Below are 24928 nucleotides of genomic sequence, written 5' to 3' on the forward strand. Positions count from 1 at the left end.
TGTAAGGAGAAGGGGAATTCCTTTATCACAGTTTTATATAAAAATACTTCCAATACATATTAACTTTGTATCCTGACGCAGCATTTAGGAGCCCCACTCATAGATGAGACCCTGTTCTGCTAAAGAGCTGCACAAGCTCATCAGAAAAAGAGGTCTCCTCCCCCAAGGAGCTTATGTCTGAATTCTAAGACAGGGAACAACAGATGGAGATAGACAGGCAGATGGAAAACAAGACAGTGCTGTCTACATCCTGAGCACTGATCTCAGCAGAGCGGTTGCCAAGCTAAAAAGTTCTGTCCTGATGGAAAACTTTCTCAAAATCTGTGGATGTGGATCTGGGCTTGTGCTCACGTCAGATTCCAGACTTCCCTATCTGGAAAGCAAACAGTCTCAGACCCATCTTTGCAATAAATGGTCCTGCACCTTAGATAAATCTTCCAACAGAAGATCCTCTTGCCTCAGCTTTAAATCTACTGCATAATGTCAAGATATAGGCTTTTCATGGCCAAAGAATTCAAGCTGACAGTGCAAACAGCACTGGTAGAATCACTATCACCGTCAGTATTAGCAGCTGTACTACAGCAGTCTCTAAGGACCTTGACAAGGGCAAGCGGTCACTGTGTTAGGTGCACACCATAAGAAAAGGTCCTTGGCAGCCAAGAGTTTACCACCTACATACATCTACTGGACATTTACTTCCACTGTACAGGTGGTGAAGTGAGATAATTTAAATGATGCGCTTACCATAAGATTGTCTAGAAAAACAAAGAACGATGCAGGATGAGTTTTCCCTTATTAATTATTTTTTAAACATCCTTTAGATGCTGCAGTCCAAGCAATAACGAAACCATCATCATTAGCATACATTAGACCACAGACAAAACAAAACAGCAGAGAGGAGATGCTGAAAATCTGGGATAGTTTAAGTTCGATAGTTTTCAGGGATAGGTATTTCAGACTAGCCTCTGTGTGGACACCCAACAAAGACGACAAGTCATTTTATTCTGGAAAAAAATGTCAACACTGGAAACAGTAATAGCTTTGTAACAATAGCTTATTCTGTAATACCTGTTCTGATCAAACTTGCTCTACAGACAAGCTGTTGATAAAGCTCACCCATCATTAAAAGGAAGGTGGACCAAAAGCTCCATAGTCCTTCCCTCTTGTCTTTGTGTTTCTGCAGAAGGAAACAGCCACTGAGAATGAAATGGATTCCCCTACGGTAACCATAATTCTCCTCTGCAGAGATGCTGAATCACTGGAACCCTCCATGGAAAAAAGCGTTTGCTCTCGGAAGAGCACAAAATTTAAAGGAACCTCACCCTGCAGTACTGCAGGCAGCAAGAGCACTCGCTCTCTTCCGCAACCCTAGCAAACTATCTTCAAACTGGTTCGCCCGTCCCTCCCTACACTACTCCTACTAGAAAGCTGTCCTAGAACCTGACTGATACAGCTAAAATAATACTAATTTCTAGCCTACTTTTCTGTAAGGCCATTTGATATTCATTTGTTTTTGTGCCAATATCTTCTTTAGCTTAAATAAACCTTCTCTCTCTGGTAATTACCTCTAATGCATATGCGGACAACTAGCACCTCCCTTCTCAGATATTTCAGTAGACTAGGAAAGCCGAGCTCTTTCAGGCAGAATCCGACAGGCTCTCCAATCTTCCAGTCACCTCAGCAGTCAGTCTTTGCACCAGTACCAGTGTGATTTAATGTTTCCTAAACATGGGTGGTCAGAAACACATACAACATGACCGGCAGCTACGATCCCCTTTTGCACGGTGTCTACTGCAAGGAAAACATGGATTCTTTTACTTAAAGTATGTTTAGCTAAACGGACCCAGTAACAAGAGTGGGCAAGCATTACCCACTAAACACTTCAGGCTACACAGTATCTGGAGAGCCTGAACAATACTGCATTAAGACGTAACGAAGTCCTCTTTCCATAAATGAATCGCATACAATTTCCTAAGGCGGGAAAGGGCCAACAACAGTAATTCTGAACATCCTCCTCTCCATTAACCCTCTCAAGTTATAACGCTGGAGCCGAATGATGACAGTTAAACGTGAATGCTAGCTCTGTTTTTGTTGATCATTTTAACAGATGGACTGGGGAAGATGTGGGTGTGCTGTGAAATGGCAATTACTGCAAGGAGGGAAATGCAGTTGGATGAAAAAGAGAAAAGATACAAACCAAAAAAAGGAACAAAGCAGAGAAGGAAGGAAAAAAATTTCTAGTGACCTTAAATTTCACTATATTTTTTGGCTGAATTCACCAATAAGATATTGAACAAATGATGAGCTGCATGTACAGCTACAAACTGTACATACAGTACCCAAGCCACAATTTCCTGCAGATCTTTGTATAAATATCAAATAGTTCAAGTGAGATATTCGCCAAGGCTAGAGGCTTCCATATAGACCTGTATTTACTCCTTTTTCAGAGGAGGCAGCTAAAACAGAATTCAGATTGCTCCTCCAAACAAACTATATTCTCCCAGCTCCTGTGCTTTAAACAAAGCGATCCCTCTGCCTGGCAATCTAAGCAACCGCAACGCTAGCAGAACAGAAAGGTAAGTGTGACAGCAGCAGGCAGCACAGGCAGCAAACTGAAAGACTCCAAAATAATGAAAATAAGATTTCAACTAATAACAAACAGTTATTCCTTTTTCTTCCTACCTTTCAACTCTTCAATACATCTCACTTCAAATTCTTATTCACAATTCACCAGTTACTGTTTGCTAATAACTATCCAATCTGTTTTCTTTCTCCCTGTGGAAATAAGAGTTTCTTTTTGATCAAGAAAAGGGGCAGGTCGCCATGTGACCCTAATTTATCTTAACCCTTTTTCTTCTCATGTGCATTCTCTGCTTTATTACGAAATTCAAAACATTCAGGCACTATTAGGAAATTAAAGTGCTAGCATTGCACTGTGGCAAAACTCAAGTCTTGACATTTTAAAGAAGATACCGTGTCTGATATTCTGTTCACTGGCACTCTCAAACCACTGGCACTAGGATCTTTGAGAGAAAAATATGAACATTTCAACTGCTCTGCACTGGGGTGGATGTCTTAACAAGAGCTGCAGTCTATACTAAGCTGCAAAATGTACCATACTCTTCATTCTGGGTCTCATCTATCTACCCACTGTGGCCCCTACTCCCTGTTGCCTTATGGCCTTGTTCTTTCTACTCTGTGAGGTAGCAAATACAGTTATATTTACCTTACGGAAAGGAAACTGAGGTAGAGAGAGACTTAGTGACTTTCTTGATCAAAAGGAAAAGCTGTTTCATGTCTCAGGGTACAGCCCTACCTTCTGCTGGATTTTCTGAAAATACGAGAGTAACTGGAAGAATACTGCTTTTCTTTTTTCTTTAAATAAGGGCCTTTTTTCTGTGCCTAACATTTTTGTTAGGATTTTTTTCAATCAGTGCTACTCATGTACTGCAATATGACGTCTATTGGGTCTGAATAGTTAAGGATACTCGTGATAACATGAAGAACTTTTCACCTAAGTCACCAAATAGAGCATGACCTGGTTTCGTAATGAATGAAGTACAAACGCAGCTGCAGCTGTCAGGTAACATAGTAAAGAGAGTTGTGAAGGGAGTTTCAGTTTACTTCTTAGCAGACAGGTGTCTGCATCCCAAAAGCACTGTCACAGCTGGTGCAGACTGATGCTGTTGTTAGCAATCTCAGCAGAGAGGCCAAGCACTGATCTGAGAGTTTATTTATAAATATTTTAGCAGGCTGAAGAACCAGGAGGAGTTTTAAATTTACATTTCTTTATACATACTCCTACTCAGAATCTGTGAGCTTAGTAAATCTGTATAAAATCATCACCAGTGCCTGACAATAGGATTTACAAGGGCAATGTACCCATAAAGGCAGAAGCCTCCACTGACAAGCAGGCAATCTTGCTTTCCAAACTGATTTTAATTGCTAATTTTTTTTAATTCCCCAAAACATTAACCCAGTGTTAATGAAGGATACAATCACTACACAGTGCTCACCCTTGCAGGGCCTCTGTTGTAGTGATGGGCTGTATCTTAGACGCAAAGTTTCAGTGCTGAGTGCCAGGAGCTCAACACTGTGGGCCTACCCATACTCTGGACCACGGGACGAAGATTAGAAGACGCCTGCTCTGAAGGCTGCCAGAGGATAATGCAGAGCATATGCAGGACAGAATACAACACAGGCCGAGTGGCATGAAGTGACAAGCCACAGTTTTAGTCAGAAATGTACGAAAAACTTAACCCTTTTAAAAGCAAAGCTTCAAAGAACAGTCCTAGCAGTTTTGACCTTCAGACAGTTGTATCATGTCCCTGACAAGCTGGTGTGTCAGCCAGGAGAACCAGACTACCCAGGTGGACTCCAAAATGTGCAAATGTGTCAGCTGTGCTGTGATGACGTGTTGAGGGAGTTACTCCAAAAGTCCACTGTTTCCTTATGAAGGTGAATTATGCGCTTAGGGAAACAAAGGTAATATGCCTTCATCCTTTAAAAGAGAAGGCAGCTAGCTTCTTCCCAAAGACTTTGTCAATTCTCTTCATTCTTTTTTAGGAGGAAATGCACAGGAGTGACAGTAAACCAGCAAGTTATCTCAGTTATTCAACCCTAACTAAAATGAGGTGGCAAATGAAGTCTTAATCACATGATTTGTAGCAAATGCCTTCTTACCGTGAGACGTTTCGAGGCATCCACTTCAATCATCCCCCGCAAGAGGTTCTGACAGTCTGGGGGGATAAAATGTGGCATGTGGAACACTCCACGTTTCACCTTCTCCAACAGTTGCCGCAAGTTGTCGTCATCGAATGGCAGGGCACCCTGCAGGGATATGACAAAATTGTGGATAGGACAGATGAGGGAAAGGGAGTTGGAGAGGGCAAAAGGAGAAAAGTCAGGATAAAGATAGTAAGAGAGAGGAAAACAGAAAATTAGTTCATATTGAATCATTACAAAAAGTGAAACCCTCTTTTTATCCATTGAAAAAAGTAATTTCTTAGTGCTGTTGTATTTTCTCCAACATGGGAAACAAAACTGAGGACAGTTTTTTCTATTAATCCTTTAATTAGAAAAAGAATACCGGTATAAAACATGACACAAAATATGAAATTGCCTTTCCAGGCAAATTCACCAAAGATGCATGGATTCACTTAAATTGAGCTCAAGCTTTTGATCTGTTGGTGTTCCTCCTGGGCATACTTTCACTGCAGCAATGTTTATCGTCTCCTTATTTCTAATCTTCCTGAGACACATTTATTGCAAATGCTGAAAAGAAGGTGAACAGCATTTGAGAGACTTTCACTAAAGAACATCCTCTTTCTCTTGGAGCAATGGAGTGACATAGCTGAAAGAAATCCTAACCAACAGTGACCTTTGGAAGCAGCTGATATTCTACCTGTTTAACCTATTCCATCCAATTCCCATGATGCAGTCAGGTCATCAGTTCCTATTGCTTCCCTACAGTAGCTCGCTTGTAAGAATGTCTTGAGTTTTTTCAGCTGAAATCTACATTTTGAATAGATCATCAGCTTGCCACAATGGGCAGCAAAAGATCTATCCTCACTGCAAGGACAAAAAGGAAAAAAGAAAGAAAAGAAATCTTTAGGATAACTCCACTGATTGAAGCCGATATCCTTTTATAGCAAGCCTGTGTCTTCCTGGATATTGTCTCACTTCCCTCTTGCACTGCATAATTCTAGTCAGTGCTGAGCTTCCTTGATTTCCAGGAAGGTTTGTGGGAAGTTGCAAGCTGTCAGCTGCTGTGATAATGAAGTCTTCGGTTGTCAGTGCTGGCACTGCTCTTACTACGGTGAGTATTGCACCTGGATAATCAATCCTATGTCTATGTGGTTTACGGAGACCAACAGCTCCATTTGCAGAAGCCTCAGAAAACCCACCTAGCAGTAACAGCTGTGGGGCTCTATTTCCTTTCGTTTGTTCAGTGAGTCGGTCTCAAAGAGAGCCTCCCTGCATTTGGTAACCAACCTCTCGGGTTACCTCAAATTTTCCCTAACTGTTCCGGACTTAAAGGAAAATCAATTCTGATAGTTCAGTAGTTTGACTAATGTAATTTAATCCATGATGAAGCCTGCAAGGCTGCTTTGCGGCATTTCCTGAAGGTAACAACTACAGTTCTTTTATTACTACTTCTATCATAGCTTGAGATTTTTCGTAGGGTTTGTCCTGACATAATTAGCTAGAGAGCTCTGCTCTGTCGGGAGTAGATTTATTTCAACTGTTTTGTAGGCTCATGTATATATGTAGGAACAGATGAAGATGTTTCCCAGCAACAGAGGGACACCAAACCTTGACAGGAAAAGGAAAAGCTCCCTCCTACAACTCCTAACCATCTCACCACCTTCTCTCTTCTTTTCCTAAAACTGAAGAAGCCATATGAAGAGCTCATTATATAGTTCTATTTCATCATCCATGAAAATACTTGCTCAGGAGCAAGAGACAACCAGGTGATAATCTGTGAGACAACTAAAATTCCTCCCTTGCAAAATCAAGATAAAAATTCTAAAACCTGAAAAATGCCAGTGAACTGAAATGACTAAAAAGAAAAAAAATGAAAATTGGTTGAGGTGATTTAAAGCATCATACTGAGATTATTTCAATATATTTTGATTTTGACCATTTTTCAAATTATCAACATAAATCTTGAAACAAAACTCCTTGATAATTTTCAAGTATTTTAAGCAAAAATAATGAGCAGAATCTAACTTCCACAAAAGGTTTTAGTTTCAGTGAATAAGTACTTCTGTCAAAATCAAAAGTTAAAGTGAAAAATTAGTAACTAGGTTTACTAATAAATGTACAATGAGATCTAAATTTGACTTCAAGCTTGTTATGTTATAACTGTGGATGATCATCTGAGCTATTTGAGATATAAAAAACTTAACAGGCATATTAAATCTATCCTCACATACACTATTAAATCTGCATATGGTAATATATTCTTTGCTTATGTGAACATAATCTGTATTTTCCTATTTTATGGACATATTCCTGTATTATTCCCACATTATGGAATATGGACACCCATAACAAAGGCCAAGCTCATCTGCTTTCAGGTAGACATCCAAGTGTTGTATGTTTGGAAGTTTTACATTATCACTGCAAATTAGAATAAATTCCACAGAGAACAAACTTTGATTGAACCAAAGTTAAGTTCTGAGATGCTACATTTTGAATACTAAGGAAAAGTATTGCTAAGCCAGATGGAAACTAATTTAAACTTTGTAGTTTTGGTTCAGTTTTATATTCTCAACCGTACTAAATTAAAATGTAGCTCAATACTTGCATGAAACAAAATTGTTGCACTTGATTCTTCTCTCGATAAAACACTGCAGTTAATGTATGCATACACCTACTGAAACATACAGTTACACACTGTGAAAGACTGATATTCCCTGTATCGTGTACTTGTTACCCTGCACGTCCTTTTGGGCCAAAAACCTTCAATATGCTTTGAATGGCGTTCTTTAAAGTGCTGCAATATCACAACACAGCAAAGAACATTTAGGGAGGCAAGTCTGACACTTGTCTATGCTCTGCTGTGTAGGGCAGAAGCATTACAAAGAAGCACTGAAATATTTTTCAAGCTTTTCCTTTGGGACTGATGTAGAAATAGGAGGAAAGGATGCAACCGAGAGATACGAAAATAGGGGAACTAAAAACCCACAACTATACATGATGTCAATAGAATCACTGTTAAATACAGCAGCATTTTTGGATTTTTCTTTTCTCTTTAAAGGATAGAGCAAGGGAGATGACTCACCACTAGCAACGCAAATAAAATGACTCCACAGCTCCAGACGTCTGCTTTCCTTCCATCATATTTTTCTCCCTGCGCAACAATGACACAGAAGTTCAAAAGAGTGCTCACTAGTAAATGAATTCATTATCCTTGAAGAACCAGAGAGAGGAGAATGGGAAACCCTGTATTTCAATTCATCCACCGGCTTCCCAAGGAGACCTTCCCAACCAGGAGGCCACGACACAGCTCATTAATTGAATTTTTATGAACAATCTTATCTGAGTTCTGCAAGAACAGGGTCAAAAGTGGGGAGCAGGGCAGGAATGGTCTATGATGTGAAAACGATTAGGACTGGCACTTAAACAGAGTCCGAGGTGCATCGGGGAGCTTGTCGGCAGTCATGTTATTTGTGAACTCGCAGTATTGTTTTGACTGTCTCTTCTGTACTCTTCCAGTTTGGCTTTATACTAATGCTATGCTTCAAAAGGGGGGAATCTTGGCCCCTGGACACAGTTTAAGAGGGCAGAGGTGGAGGAGAGGGAAAGGATAGTTCATATTGCTTAACAGAAACCCACAACATCACTGACAATCGGCCCTAATTCTTCTGCGGAAATGACAGCTACCACAGGGAAGGGAAAGCCTAGGGGACTGCAGTCCTTGGGTGGAAAGATGAAGTTAAACCAGGCTGCTGCAGTTCTGGCTCATCATGTGGCACTTGGGTACTCTGAGAATAACACAGGAACAGTTTCCCTCGTACTGGTGATGCAGCTTGATTGAGGGCCAAGCCAAACAAGGAAAACCGCAGTTACATTCATTGTGTCCTTTCCAATGCTGTTTGCCTTGGACAGGTTTCATGCAGAGAGGATCTAGCTGCATACATGCAATAAGTGACATATTTTTAATACACATGCATTAATACTCAGATTTTAACCAACTTACCCGGATTACTTCAGGGCAGGCATAATGTGGTGATCTGAAAACAAAACACATTAAACAAGCACGTAAGAGTCTGGTATTTATGGATTTTGCGCATTTCCCTTTTGTCCAGCAGAACGACTGCTCACTTCTACAGAATGTAAGTGGGTAAAACCAGCACTTTTCTCCTTAGCTTAATGAAAATCCACTTCTAAGACAAACTCAGGAAGTGGCCAGCGTCAAGAACCAGCATAATTCAAAATACTATGTTACTACTATGAATTTTTTAAAAGCTAGAAAGGAAGAGAGGATGATTTTATAGACTTCCAGACCTGCTGACTCTAATGCCACCCTGAAAGGGAGGCGCACACAGGATAGCCTTTTAGAGCAAAACAGAACAATGTTTTCAGACCAAGCACACGCATCTAAACCATGGCTTGCATCTCTCCTGCTAAGATTGCTCTCAGTTACTCCAGTCATCATAAAAGCTGTCAATACGTGACTTCCACCTACAAGTTTTTTTTCCTTTAACAAAAACAAAACAAGAAGGATGGACAGCAGTACTAATACTTACTGAGTTAATATATTCTTTTCACATCCTTCCACCCATATATCACCTGCTTGATTCCTGGCTGAGAACAGTTAATTACTTCAACTTGCCAGGTAATCATTTTAATCCCTAAAGATTATAGCCATAGCTATTTATTTTATAGCCCTCATTAGAGGCCGTTTGACAAAGCGAAAGGGATGCAAACTGTCTGAGGCTGTGTGCAGATCTCACTGTCGTTGACACTGACACCTCCCAGCAGTCACGAAGCCTGTACTCATCTGAGCACTTGCTTCTGGCAACAAACCTACAGGTAGCTGGACAACACCAGTTGCACAGCGCAATGAGGAAAACAGGAGCACAGTGAGGTTATCTTTGCACTAAGATTCTACATTAACGCCCAGTGAGATTTCCATGCACACAACACTTCTCTTAGGGCAAAATAGCATCCCCTGTGCATGGACTGTCCCGCTTTGGTATCGCGGCTTTGGGCAGACTATCAATAAACTCAAGATGCACTTGGGTCTGCAGCTACCTTGAAAGCAAAGCTTAAGCAAGGAGAGAGAAATGTGATTGATTCCACAACTGAGAGCCACAAATTTTAGGAAAGGTGGAACTTTGGAAGTTTAGTACAGTATTTAATAAAATCTTCTCTTTATGAAGTAATTACATGTATTCTAACCATGTATTCTATGTCTTGTTCAGTAGTGATCCCAAATGTCTTAATTTAGACCAGATTTTATAAAACTAGATTAGAGAGTCAAAACGGACATGCAGCACATCGCTGACGACTGCCGGAGAGAAAGCAAGGTCACCGAGTGAGCTACTGGATCGCTCGCTTACTTGCGTTATATACATGTTCATATCCCACCCCTGTATAGTGCTCCCCATGAGTTTGCTTCTTTATAGCAATTCAACAGCTATTCTATACCTGTCCTTTTTAATACTCAAAGCCCTTAACCACTAACCAGTCGTGTCACTGGACTAATGCATAATTTTACAAGCTTTTAGAAGACGCGTTAAATTGTTCTTGTGAAAATCCCTGGCAAGTGGTGCTGTCTTTTTTTCATATCATAAAAGCAGTGTATACTGTGCAGTCCATCCCTAAAGGAGACACAAATCAGAATCAAGGAGCAGCACTAGGATTTGGACTGCAACCTGGGGCTAGACTAGCATTGCCAGTGCTCAACTGCTTGGACAGAGCAACGAACGAGTGCCGTATGGGAGGTGTAACGAAGCTGGTATCGCAACTTCGATTTGGAAAAAAGCTTGTGACCAAGAGAGCATAGGAACAGACTACATCAGATCATGAACATTCGCTCAGTTTAGTCACCTCAGAATAGAAAGATTCGTTCTAACATGTTCCCTATGGCTGAGTCACATCAGGTTTACTGAAAACATACCAGGAGGTAACGAAGGAGTGAAGCCACGATCTAGGTAACTGTTGAGCTCCTCTCACTAACGGTGTCCGAGTTTCCCAGTCTTGGACGCGTTTTAGCTTCTGCCGGGTACAATGCTACCACCGCCTTTTTTACAGATGATGAACTAAGACACATGGTACCTAAATGGCTGCTACAGATGCTGTCTGTTACTGAGCTGGAAACTTAAACCAGACTTCTCAAATCCTGCACAGTACCCTGTAGAGTTCAGCATTCTTCAGCACAGTGTTGTTTGGGTGCACTGGAAGAGTCAATATCTCAATTTACAGGACTTTTTGTTTGTATGCAATGACTCTACCCAAGACAGATTCCAGAAATGTTAATTAAAAGATACTGAGGAATATAATCACTTTGACAGCTTCCTATAGTACTACCCTTTGAAAGAACAAGAATGTAAGAGCTGTGAAGACCCCAGGAAAGGTAAATATCTATTCATGTGTCCCACTAGCAAATGCACTTAAAAGCATTATGCTTCCCTGACGTCTGCTGGAGTGCAATGGAAACTGCTAGGTTTCTTACAAGGCATCACTGAAATTCTGCTAAAACCCAGGAGAATGGCCAGACAAATGCTGTAATAAATCCTTTGACCTCTCATACAACCATATAACTTTGACGTCCCCTTTTACCATATTAGAAATGCAAAAACAAACAAAAAAGGCAAAGAAATTCTAGGCAACCATGGAAGAAACCGGCCACACCGTCTCACTAAAAGCTAAGCCAGATAAGTAAATCCTGAAGTAAATTGTCTGGTAGGCCTGGGATATATTTTTGGGTAGGCCGCATGGATGAAGCTTGGAGAGAACAGGTTGGATTAATTCGATCATTCAACAGCTGCACTGCAACTGCCCAGAGAGCACAGGTTTCTGGCACAGCCCTTCTGAATTCTTGCCAACACACAGCAGCTAGATATCTGCAGCATTATCTTGCCTAACAGCTCTAAACGGGATCCTCCAGCCAGCCAGAATCCATAGAAAACTCATTTCCATGCTGCCAATCACAGAGCAACTACAACTGCTTTAAAGGGAAAACTCAAATTTAATCAAAAATCTGTTTATCTTTCTACAGAGTCATGAATATTTCTTTGGTTCTTATCACCAATTATTCAATATACGTGTGTCAAAGCGACATTCCCTGCCTCTTCCCCTAGGCCATCGCCTCATCTTTCAGCTACATCTCTGTGCAGCAAAAGCCAGAAGCTGCCCTTGATAACAAATAAGTCTATCACTCAGCAAGATCAGGAAGCAGTTGCTGCCTGCAGGTGCTGCTGCAAAAAAGTGCCAAAGTTGGCAGTGTTTATTTGAAGGGTGATGCTGATTTCCCAAGCTAGTCTGCCTGGGGCAGGAAGGGCTCTCTGAATGGTCACGCCACAGCTATGACTCCTGGACATGGTCACCTAAGGACTTTTGGGGTCCTTATCCAAGCATCTGTGTGGGATCTCAACCACAGCAAATAAGCCGAAGTTGCAATGGTGAAATCTAGGACAATCCTTGACAGATAAGTCATTCATTCAGAGAGAAATGCATATATCCTTGATATAGCTACCCCGAATTTCAGCATTACAAATCTGAAAAACTAGAAAAGTAGCTTCTGTGCACATCAAGAGCCTCTGCAACTACAGTAGGTCTGAGACAAGCACTGCCATACCTGCAGTGCAGATGCGATGTGTCTGTCACTTGTGCAAGCAATTTGGATCTACCAGACTCATTGCACAGGTAACACAGACCTGCACCGTGCACACAAAAATCAACCATCCATGTGGGATTTATCTGTGAATAGCCAGTAGCTGCTTTTCCAGAGAAGCAGCTAGTTGATCAGGAAGCCCAGGGACAGCTGGGTTCTGTACGATCAGCCTACATCGTGTGGTAAGCCAGGTGTTAAACTGGATTTCTGACAGCATTCACACTGCCTGACAGGTTCCCAGGTCCCATTAAAGATGGGTGCCCACATCAAGGTCCTTTGGTCCCATGCCTCAAGCCAGTACTATTTGGGGAAGAAGGAATGGCTCTTCGAGTGCTGTTCTTTAGGCCTCGCAGCTGGAGGCAGTGCTTCTGCAGAGAAGGAAGAAGAGGTCTCTTCCCCTCTATTTTTCTTGTGCATGAAGTTATCTTGACAGAGGAGGCAGTACAGGTGCACTGAAATCCTCTTGTGTCACGCTGATGTTTTTGCTGTTGCCTGGATGCTAGAGTCCCTTCTTCCCCCTCTGATAATCATCATCTCCAGGCCGGCTTTCAGAGCCCGAAGCTAGCCACCAGCGCAAAAGGCTCCCTCTGCTTTTCCCCTCACGCCGGGTAGCAAAGGGCTGAGATGAAAGGGAAAGCTAGAGGAGTAGCAAAATAGATAAAGGAAGCTCTTCAGGAGAAGGACGCACATAAGAGCGCACTAAGCAGAGGAAGCGACGGGCAGAGATCACACAGGGCAGGAACGCAGGGGGAGACTGAAGAAACAGGTTCCAGTAGCAGCTGGTAGTTCAGGCTGCAGTTAAGGTAGTAGCTGTAGGTAAGGCTGTAGTGAAGGTAGCGGCTGTAGTGAAGGCTGGGTGCTATTCTGCAATTTAAGCTTCAATTCAGTCATTTGGCTTTATATGGGAAAACTCTGCGTCCAGCCCTCAGCCATTTTACAGCTGTTTATTCCTCAAGCACAAACACAGTTTCTGAGAATTTGCAAATCAGTTCATTAATTAGTTTAAGAGTTCAAATCATTTAACACTTGGATCCTTTAAGAAATTTTAATTTAAAAAATGAAACAAACCCCTGTGTTAAAAGGACATAAAGACTGCCATGTTAAGTATTCAGAAGTTAGGAAATGCTAAAATGAAGCTTAAACGGGTTACACTATCGACTGAGGGTAAGCCAGGGTGGGTAGTGGAAGGGTTGCTGTCCACAATGCCTTTCTTTTATTTATGGCAGAAGTTGGAAAGTCTGTAGTAAAATGAGGGAAGTTTCGTGTCATGAAGGACAACCTTGTGATAAAGGCTGCTGAATGACACACTGGATAATCAAACTATCTCTGCCTTTGCTACAGAATCCCTCTGTAAATAGGAACGTGTACCTTAAACAGAGCCATTCACAGATAATCACGACTTGCAGGTTCCCCACTTTTCAAAATCACAATGTGACACATCTCAGGTTTGATTTACAGTATTTAGAAGCACTTAGAGCAGCAGCTGCAGTCAGTAGGCACTGTGCTTTCAAAATAAAGGACGGCTATCAAACACTGAGTATTCTGAGGTATCAGGCCCCAGAGTACCAAACTGGGCACTCAGAACTGGCTGCTAATTTTGATTTTCATTTCTGAGAATCAGATGTCCTCATAAAAATGGAGATAACAAGACTAATATCACATAGTTGATATGAAAATAATATAATTAATATTTGTAAACCTAAGGTGCTATGATGGAAAACCTACCTAGAATTCACAGCAAGGCCTGAATGTGGTGAGTAGAAATTATGAATGGGTCCACACAATGAATGATGAAGATAAATCAAAAGTTAGATAGACACTCACTCAAAAAAACCGCCATCCAAACACCACATGAGGCAAAGATTTGGGGAAAAAAGCTGTGCAAGCTTGTAATTAATGACCATATTCTAATGTGCATGAGTAGTTTGGGGCCAAGCTAATGGTATATCGGCAACCGTAAAAGTAGCACATCTTAAATTTCCAGTGTTTGACTTTGCAAACTTAAAGCTCTTTTAATAGTCTTTGGGATGTATTATAGGTGAGGCTGGTGTTAATATTTACTAATAAGGTTTCCCTTTGTAATCCTCATTTTAAGTTGCTTATGACTTACTACCAGTTTTTCCTTGCTGCCTCAGATGGTTTCATGCTTGTACGTGAATGAGCGTTGCACATGAGCGCATGAACCTTTTGACCAAAACATTTCACAAGGTACCAAACATCAAAACAAAGAACCCCCAACTGAGTGCAAAAATAAGAGGAATTAGATCTAGGACTGAGAGCAATGGCCTGGGACAACCAAGTGGCTGGAAACTAGAGCTGGAATCTAGTGAAAAAGAGAAAAGGATCTGGGATTTAGGTCCAAATACTGAGCAAAGATGACTGGGAAGTCAGCAGGATGAGAGTGAAAATCAGGGAAAGAGACAGGAGCAGTGTGCTGGGAATGGAAACTCTTGGTGAGGTGGGTTAAGAAATACTAATTCTGTCATTTCTCAATTTTGAGAGCCTAAATTTGCAAATCTAATGATATCTGGATATAGGATACCTACATATGTTCTAAATACATGCACATGTTTATGCACACAAGTGTATAAAGAGGAAGGAAATATGCGCAGCATCATGCGATAGATTCATTTGAATCGGAAATGGTTCTAGGAAACTGAGGTGTTCAGCAACCGAGCATCGCCCTGCTGATACCTCCCCTCATCACAGGCGGGGCGATGCACCAAATACAGATGTAAGGGGATCAGGAGCTGGACCATCTCTGCGAGCTCCCCTAACAAACACACAGTGCCCTGGCTGTTATAAATGCCCTGAGCTTAAAAGGAACCAATAATCAATCCTAATGAGAACAAGCACTTGTTCAATAGATCCGGGCAGCCTGTGGGCCTGCAAACTGTTGCTAGGAATTGCCTCGTAGGCGAGCTGTGGGCAGGGGAATCCACTGTGCAGGGGTTTGAAGTGGCTGTTTTCTCTTCCCCCATTACGCCACTAACAGGCGCAAAGCTTTCTTCTCAATAGAATTAGAGGCCATAATCATCCCTGTTCTTCCCACGTGCACCAGCTTTCTGGATCAGGCCAAGGACTCCCTATGGAGACACTGGTACAGGGGAAGTGCCACGTACGGGCAGTTAATTGTGGCCTGTCGGCAGTGGTGTCAGTCTCTGCACTGACTGCCTCTTCAGGGACCGGGGTCTGGCATGCGGGCAAGCTACACTCACGTCAGCTTTGCCTCAGCTCTTGTTTGTTTGGGATAGAGGGATTTGGAGGCAGGCAGCACAGGGACTATCACCACTGATGAGCTCCCAGTCACCAGGCAGCCTAACACAATCTCTTTCCACGAGAGACTCAGTGTTTTGAGGCTGAGATGAGTGAAATGGAGAGAAGCGAGGAGATGGTGAAAATCTATTTTGTCACATTTCCAGGACGCAATAGGGAACAACAGGGAATTAGGAAAGATTATTATAAACTCCCAATAATTGGAGCTCAACAGTATCCCCTTTCAACTCTTCATTTTAGCCATGAGACCTCTTAGTTCAAGACAGGGGAACAAGCTCCAGGGAATCCTCCAACCCTTCCTACTTTCCAAGACTCCTACAGGACTAACTGCAAGTTATGTTCAGAGTGACTTAGGCAGTGCAATGACTTGTTAAGATGGAAAAGTGAAGCATGGAAAGACAATGTGTCTTGTTCAAGGCCACCCTGAATGCCTTCAGCAGAGACAGAAACCACGCTCAGATCTCCTGGGTCCCAGCCCAGAGGTTTAACCCTAAGACACTCATTCCTCTTGCCCAGAGACAAGCCAGGATGGATTGGACAAATTCCAATCCAAATTCCAATTTGGCTCTGAAACACTGCAAGACAGCGTGCTGGGAGGAATGGCTGTGAAAAGAGATGGGGAGTGTCTCGGCACATCATTGCCAGGAAGGGTAAAGAGGAGGAAGAGTCAACGAGATCTGAACTAACAGAAGCAGCATCCTACTGCACTCTCACTCCATTCGCTGTCGGTTGTTCGCTTGCAGACCTCCCCTACTCCTGGAGGGATGCAAAGACTCACTAACTTGGGCACTTTGAGGACCATCCTTCCAGAAGACTCCCTTGCTGTGCAGTTTCTGCAGTAAGCGGTGTTGCCAGCACCACAACTATTCGTGCAGACCCTAAGCACAGCTCCTCCTCCTCTCAAGGGCCTAGAGACCCACATTTAAAACTATTGCTTATTCCTCTGTGCTGTGTATAATGAGGATTTGTGCAATACAGGTTTCCAGTAATGGGGATTTACCACAACCAACCCCTGACTTGCAGTCTGTCACTGACAAATGATGTCAATGAAACAGCAAGTCCATCCCCACCTCTTCTCCGTGTTCTCCAACAAACACGCACAGCTAGACTGAACTTTTATCACCTCCTCCTGGTAGCCATCAGTGCTACAGAAAACTGTACTGATCTAATGAGTAGCACCCATCAAACACTAACTCTGAGGTGTGCAGTACTGCCTATCTCAGGCTACATAAGTATCTTCTTGGGGTCACTCAAGGCTCTGTAGTGACCTAAAGCCTATCCAAACTTTGGACTATACTTAGCAGTTCTCTTTGGATGGAAAAGTATTTTTGACTGTACTCTAACCGCTCTGCTGTACTGACAGAAAGTTAGCTGCATCACATTGCTAAATCCCATCCGATCCTCCCACTCCGACTGACAGAAATACCTGGAGACTCCTCGCATGACTGTCAATGGAAATGTTACAGTTTCATCTCATTATCAGTGTTCACAGCACAGATAAAACCATTCTGGAAATTAACTTCTGGGTGCATGGAGGAACATCTCATTAAAGCTCAGTATCTCAGCCATGATTCAATCTGTTTTGTTCCTTTTCGTGCTGGCTGAAAGCCCCAACTACAAGGGTAGGTGAAACTGTTGCCTTGAAAAGCTCGGAGGTTGGTTACCCTGTGCTCCAGGGGAAGGGGTGTCAGCACTTGATTGCCTTCCTTTGTGAAGTGTGTCATATTGTTACACATTCCTTCCTTCCTTCCTTCCTTCCTCCCTTCACCCCCCAAACCAGATACATCACAAGGCACCAGTATCAGCCACGCTGGGCTCCATGCCAGGAGAATTAATGAAGTGGTGTAATAGCTCACATGGAGGCCTAGTGATTGGCACCACACTTAAAATGCATCTGCAAGGCAGGAGATCATAGTGCTGCTGCTGTGTTCTGTTTATTACAGGCACGTCTCTTCCATGCCATCGATTTCTTCATTAGCACGTTCTGCTGCTGCAATGTGGGGCTGGCTCTGCTCGAACCACGGAGGTTTGAATTCCAGCACTGCTTAAGGACAGGAAGGCTCCCTTTGAGACTCCAGACCTAGACGACAGAGCCCTCTGCTAACAAGAACTGTAACCCCACTGAGAGGTCCCCTAGGAGTTTGAAGGATCCTGCAGGGCAATATGAGATTGGGTTCTTTCTTATTTTTTGTTGGTTTTTATCAGGGAAGGAAAGCAGAAGATTTTTTTTAAAGCTTATAGAGATGTTGTAATAACTGCAGTGAGGACTTCATTTCCCAGTTGAGAGAAGAGGTTTGAAAGAGGCTGTGACAATGTGCAGACTCATAACTCCTTGCTTCTCATCTGTGCTGTTAAGAGTTCAAACCTTGACTTGGCACAGAGACAGAAAGGAACTGGTGGGCCTCAGTGTATTCATCAACCAGCATTTGATCACATCATGAACTTCAAACAATTTTTCTATCCCTTATTCAAGGCTTGGAAAATGGAAGCGGTACAGCTCAGGACTGATAAGCAGTGGCTGGGCTGCACAGGGAACCAGGGTGGCTCCACGTCTACCCTGAGCTGCCTTGGCATCGGGTGCAGACTGGAAAAACACGGACTGCAACAGCCTGAGGCTGGCATCCTCAGATTCCCACTACCCAGGGCCAGGAAACATAGGTCTGTAGCGGAGGAGGTGCAAACCTGCCCGCACCGGCTGTAACTCCAGTCGCTGAGCTCACCGTTACAGCCATCCAGGCACAGCTACAAGCTGGGCAGTGGCCAGCAGCGGCCGCTCCTTCCAGCCACCCTGGCCACAGCAGCCCCCACCGGCTGCGCAGGGCACCACGGCGTGGCAGTGCCGCAGGCATGCACTGCCAGCCGTGCCCCAGCACCCGGGCTTCGCCCAGCCGCGGCGTTGCCGGCTGCCCCGGAAAGTCCTAGGAAGCTCTTGCTGGCAACTGAATTAACCTGGAAACATTTCTAGACCACCCCTGCGAGGTTTCTCCAAGTAGTCTCCTGAGTGTCTGAATTCACGCCCTGCTTGTAATTGCCAAGGACCCCGCTGCCTCCCTGCTGATCCCGCATGTGAGCCAGCAGCCAAGCAGCATGGAGCAGTAACGGAGAGGCAAGCAGGCAGCCTGAACACACCATGCAAACTTGAGTCCCAATTCCTTACATTCTGTTTTTTCTCCCCGCTCATTAATATTTTTAAAGCCTCTTCTTAAAATACCATCACTACTGCTTTCAGTTTCTAAATAATACACAGCCAGTGAAAGCAAACACAAACCAACACTTGCGGATGAATCCAAACTTGAATGCATTCCGTTTCATATCCACGTGTGACAATGTCAGAGGCCTGCTTTTCAGTGTCAAGCACTTATAAAAACCTTTTGGCTATCTTATGCACTATATGTTATTATCTTACTGGGAAATAATGGTGCACAGTGTAAATCTACAGGCCTCCATCAAAACTCCTACTGCAGACAACCTTCATGTCTGGAATCCATCACTGATTTTTGCAATAATTCTGAGACACTCACCCACAACTGGTTTCTAACAAGCTGTCCCCAACCTGCAGTGACGCCATCCCAAAGTCTGCTATCCGGATGTTGTTCTTCTCATCCAACAGTAGGTTTTCTGGTTTTAAGTCCCTGTGGCTGTAAAGGAAGGATCAAAAAGTGAGTTAAATTGTCCAGGGCATCTTTCCCACTCCACAACTTGTTCTTTATCCAGCATAGTGTCCAACCTTTTATATTTTAATTGACTTCATTTTTCTTCCTGTCACAGACAGGAGAACACACATATCCAAGATCCAATCTTTGCAATACTTTAGACCAACTCCCAAACGTCCATTCCTGATGTATGTGAGGCTTGAGCCTGCAGCGCCCTAATAGGAAATGAACAGCTTCACCTCAATGATATCAACCCAAGCTGAAGGAGAGACTGCAGGAACGAGGCAGGAGAAGAATTTCATCTTGGATTTAGGGCTGATATACTCTATCATATACCAGCTCCTTAAGGTAGGAGTGAACATCAATATATTCTGTCAACAACAGGAAACAAAATGACTGCTATACAGAGGCAAAAAACATACTTGGTGTAAGCACTACCCCATAAAATCCCTATAAGGCATTGCTTAAATAGACATATTTGAAATCATTTCAGGCAATTAGCTCTGACGGAGAAATCCCTTGAACTCAGCACCACCTATAACTGAGGGTGTGAACAGTGTCCTTTTCCTCCTTTCAAAGCTTGACTTTCTTCCTATTTGGCAACGTGGAAAGAGCCAGACAGTTGCAACCTTCAGGATGGCAACTCCTACTTTAAATCAAAAGTAGCATACGTTGTCTAATTTATTAACCTTCATTATGCACTGCCAAGACCATGGTGCATCTGCCTCTCCTTCTCTGAATTCAGGTGCTTTTATACAACTGTTACATTTTGGGTTTTTTTTTTTCCAGAGACAAAAATCTTGCTCAAAATTTGTGATGATTTTGCTTTTTTTGCTATTTGTAACTCTTCAAGAGTCACAAGGATGAGGAAGCGCTTTAAAACCAGGCAGACTGAAAAAGACATTTGTCTATTGCTTCTGCTTATGAGTAAGCAAAATGTGTCTTTGATGTCTTGTTGATGAAAGGTCCAAATCTGAGGACTCAAATCTTTTTCCGGACAGAACCACCAGTTCAGGGACCCAGCCAGAACAGAAACCTGGGGGAAAATGCTGGCTGACAACACGTGTGAGCATTCGACAAACAACAGTCATTTGCAACAGTGGTTCACTCAAAACAGTTACCCTGACTAGAAACTGAATTCAGTAAAAGACACAGTATTAGGATAACCTGGTCCACTGACTAGAATTCAACCTTATGCCACCTTTTCTTGACTTTATAAGACATAAATCTAATACTCCTCATGTGCGCGAGTGTGATTCTACCTTTACATCCCTGTAGGGGTGGTCAATCTCTACTCTCCCACAGAAATATAAGAATCATGACAGCGTCTTGGAAATTATCCCCTTGGATTGGAACAGAAGTCTGGAACGATCAATTAGAGACAACTTCTAAATAATGTAGGTCAACTTTAGGAAAACCCAAAGCATGCCATAGCAGGACACTCGGGGAATGTAACAGATATTTCTAATGGAGACTTCCAGCAAAACAGCACAAACTCAAAACACATACACATTTACCTTATTGCATTGTGTCCTATGACTCCTTCCCCCTCCCCTTTTCAAAGGGCATAATACGATCTCCATTTTTGTATAAATATGATGAATCCTGCATGTGAAAGCTGTGATGTGTCTTGTTAACCAAGGGCAAACAATCCAGTAGATATTTGAGCAGCGTGATGCAGAACTGCAAATATTTTTATCTGAGAAAGCAAAAGGTGCTTTGTAAAATCTATCTTTCTCAGAGCAATCAAAGTTTCGGTGTAACTGAAGACAGACTTATCTGCCATGGAATAAATACCAAGACAATCATACCTATGTGGCAAAAAGTCAGAGACGAGTGACAAGCAAATGTTCTACAGGCAGTGAATGATCAGTTAATGGTCAGGAAAAAAGAACTCCTGAATGCCGTTATCAAGGACAGCGGCCCCGGATGAATGCTAGATTGTCAACATCTGCCAAATCTGAACAAGTCCCAGCCCCAGCAGTGAAAAGGCGTGAAGAGCCCACAGTGCTGAGGCAAGCCAGGGAAGCTGGACACTAATGAGACAGTAGTGCAAAATTTAATCTTTCTTCCAGCTGCCATCCTGGACAGTTCCCATCTTACAACTGGTTTTGTTAACCGGGTGCTGGGAAGACATAATCCAGCTGGGGGGATGCACTCAAGTTCTGCCTGACGACTAGGATGCAGTAGCAAGCAAGTTCCCTGTGAAGCAGGAGGTGCTTGTTTGATGCTAGGTGATGAGAAGCCTCCCCAAAGCTCAGGCTGAGCGTGCATCCTTCTGCTGTAGGTGGTTTCTCAGTGGCTGCAGTTGTTCTCCAGTCTCGGTGACTGCTCCAGGCCAATTGCTAATCAGATATCTGCTGCAGAAGCTGAGGGTGCTGCTCACTGTGCCTGTTACCTCGTTTGTGAAGAGCAACACTGGCTGAAATCAAGCTTGTTCATTCCATAGCAGGCATGTTGCCGACATGAGCCTTTGACACCCAGAAAGATTGAAATTCTTTGCTTATCCTAAAATTGCTTAGCTTTTTCAGGGAAGAGACCTTCTTAGCAGTGGTGGCCCATCTCTCTGCCCATTCAGCCTATAGCCTGTTAGCTGGCAAAGTCAGGAAGGAAGCCAGCTAATGCCAGGGGTGCAGACTGTTTCTTTAGGAACTGTGCCAACGTTAATACCTCACTTCAAAATTGCCACTGAAGATCCTGCTTTTGATTTTAGCTGAGAGATACAGCGATCGAGGCATAGCATGACCTAAACACGGGAAGTTCAAAAGCATTTCTCCAACGTGGATGCCTGTCCATTACAAAACATTTCATGTTACTTCAGGAAAATGGTGCAGCAAAAGGAAATGCCTTCCAAGCCTCAAAGCTACCGACCTTTGCAGACCTGCCACAGACCCTGGCCGGAGAACAACATATACGAACCCTGAACCAGCCGTCCTCTCAGCCCGCTGAGAGACAGTGAAAGAGCAGGGGAGACACCACTGAAAATGGGTTCAGTATTCACCAGGGAAGGGAGTCTCTTTCTCCCCATGCTATCCTGTCTTCCCATCAGGTGGGAGCTACAACACAGACATTTTTAGGCTTGGGTTTAAGGGACGGTCAAGTGGAAACACGAGGATCCTGTAAAGTGACAATTTTTTCAATGTATTTTATTAGAGGCCCACAGTAAGAGGGACAGGAAAGGAGGGATCAGCAACTGCACTCCAGATGTGGAGTAGGCTTCAACCTCACCGCACTTTCCATGAAGCATCCACCTGCATCCACCTACCTGGGCTGATGCCAGTCTGTATGCGGAGGTCCTGACCCACCTCACGGCCCGTGGGACTGGGACAATAAGTGTGGAAGGAATTCTGGAATGGCAACTGACCTCAGAGCCCTTTTTTTTTTTCTTTTTTTGCTCCAGACACTCACCAAAATATTATCAAGGAAAATTATCAGCTCTTCCCTCCGCCCCAGCCCATTCAGCAGAGGGGAGAGTGAGGACTCTGTCAAAAAGCTATACATTTATTGCTGACTTGAACAGGGCCCTAAAATAAAAGAACCATCATGGATCAGTTTTGCATCTTTCTGGCCCTTCCCTATCCCTCTTTCAACCCAGTTCCTAGTGCCAGGATATGGATGGTTAGCACAGGAATTTCATGGCACCCATGAGTGTTTTTCTGTATTGTGGCAGCACATGCAGACTCCACTCAGAGCTCAGGGCGCCAGTGTGACCAGGCAGTGCTTGCACATTTAACCAAAAGACAGTGCTCAGCCCCAGGTGAAAATCGTTGTCTAGCTGGGACGCTTCTTTGCTATGCATCTTAGGACCCCTTTGTATTTGCGGCGGCAGCCTCTGGGGGACAGAGCTGAGGCCGGGAATCTGGACCAGAATAGCAGAACTTGCATCGCTGCCACTGGGAATGAGACCGTCTCTGCATTTGCATTTCCCATCTTCGCAATGCCAGCTTTTCAAATGCCAGAAGGAAGGGAGAGGAACATATGGGAATAGGGAAGGCTTGTTATAATTTACCTAAGAGCCCAGCAGCCCGGACAGCCTCATGCATTCATATTTGGAAAGAATTCTCTTGTGCCAGAATGAAACAAAACAAAACAAAACAAAAATTCCCCTGTATGTGGTAATTACTTGGCATTAATGGAACATTGCAGAGTAAATGCATTTAATTTGGTCCCACTCCAGCTGATCTCTCCGGCTCTCCATGTCTTATATGGCCGCATCAACTCCTCTCTCTGCAGGTGAGCAGAGGACTCGTTACCCTTTCATTGTTCTAAAGGCTCCAGCGCTGCAGGGGCTTCACCACATGGCTGGAGAATCAAAATAGAAGGAAGCAGCTTCTTTAGCGACAAACAGTGCAAACTTCCCTATCGAGTCCTGCGTATGCTGAGAAGGAATATGAAAGCGAAATGCAGCATAGCCCTGCAGAAAAAAGTCCGTGTGTCTCTGATCCAGGGTGGAAACAGACTGCCCAGAGCTCCTCAGCCAAGACAACAGTGTAAGAAGTCGGCCCATGAACCTGCATGGAGCAGCATTTCGAAAGGAGGGTGGAGTGAAAGGGAGGCATTAAACAAGCCACGCCAGGGAAAGCACACGCACTCAGACACTTTGCACCATCCCTTCCTTAAAAGGCTCTACAATTCCTTTGCAGCACGAGAGGAAGAGAGCTGCAAAAGTGGTCCCAGGGAAATGGGTACAAATCTTGGAGGTGGTGCAAAACTGCTTGCTTTCTGCTGTCGCTATTCAAACTGCTTCTCCAGCTCCCTCCATTGCCCATCTAGTCCGTCCTCCTGCTCTGGGAACATCCCCATATCTGTACTGCAGGCAATTGCTGCGTATGTAAAAGGCAGACACGGACTTAGGATATTGGATTCAAAGAAGCTCTGTCACCTGGCATGAGATGATGAGCCAACCCGTTATTTTAAACTGATTTTTAAGCTGAAACATTTGTATCAGTTTCTATGACAACACATTGTAGGTCACAGATTTCGAACCCAAGAAATCTCCTAATTGGAGTAGTTACAGGTAATTTGTAATAATCAAATTGTTGGCTACTTTGTAAATGCTTTTCTTACTGACCCCCAACTCCCAGCAGGGCCAGACCACAGAATAATTTTTCTGCAACGTGTCTCTTAGAAGTGCTCTGCACAAGCTCAACGTGACGCAAATAATTTATCAGTAATAATTAATAGTAGTAGTAGTAGAGAAGCAATATTTTTAACTTTTGTAAGCAGAAAAAGCCTTTCATCTTATTTTTCGCTTGCTTCTGGAAACGAGATTTGAACGTGTAACTTATATCTACCTACAGAAGAATCTTTGTTTAGAGTCATGGTTGCTATGCTCAAATTTAGCAAGTTTTCACAGAATTCTGCAGAACAAGTAAATATAGTCGTGGCTAGGGAAAAGGACAACATCTATAAACACATCAAGAGTCCTGAAGAAGGGCTTGGATGCCTAAAACTCTGTCTGTTCTTTTGCAATTATTTCTGCTGATCTATTAAAATACACTGCCCCTCCCTACAAACCTCGCCTCAACATCTATTTTTACCTACTTCAAAGCCAGAACAGACTGTCAGATCTGATCACCACTACTGCACTTGCCAAAGAATGTCACCTCATTATGCCTGCAATAAGAATATGCCATTTTTGTGTCTCCAG

General features: G+C 43.3%; 1 protein-coding gene across 1 annotated transcript in view; it reads right to left on the bottom strand.

Annotated features, from left to right (window-relative positions):
* The window catches only part of BRSK2 (BR serine/threonine kinase 2), a 313443-nt gene that overhangs the window by 66604 nt on the left and 221911 nt on the right, over positions 1-24928 (bottom strand). The window contains 4 exon segments of the mRNA XM_064513155.1: positions 4684-4830; positions 7790-7858; positions 8708-8741; positions 19147-19263. Coding sequence (XP_064369225.1) covers positions 4684-4830; positions 7790-7858; positions 8708-8741; positions 19147-19263 — 367 coding nt within the window.

The sequence above is a fragment of the Dromaius novaehollandiae genome, chromosome 5 (assembly GCF_036370855.1).
Source record: "Dromaius novaehollandiae isolate bDroNov1 chromosome 5, bDroNov1.hap1, whole genome shotgun sequence".
NCBI lineage: Eukaryota > Metazoa > Chordata > Aves > Casuariiformes > Dromaiidae > Dromaius > Dromaius novaehollandiae.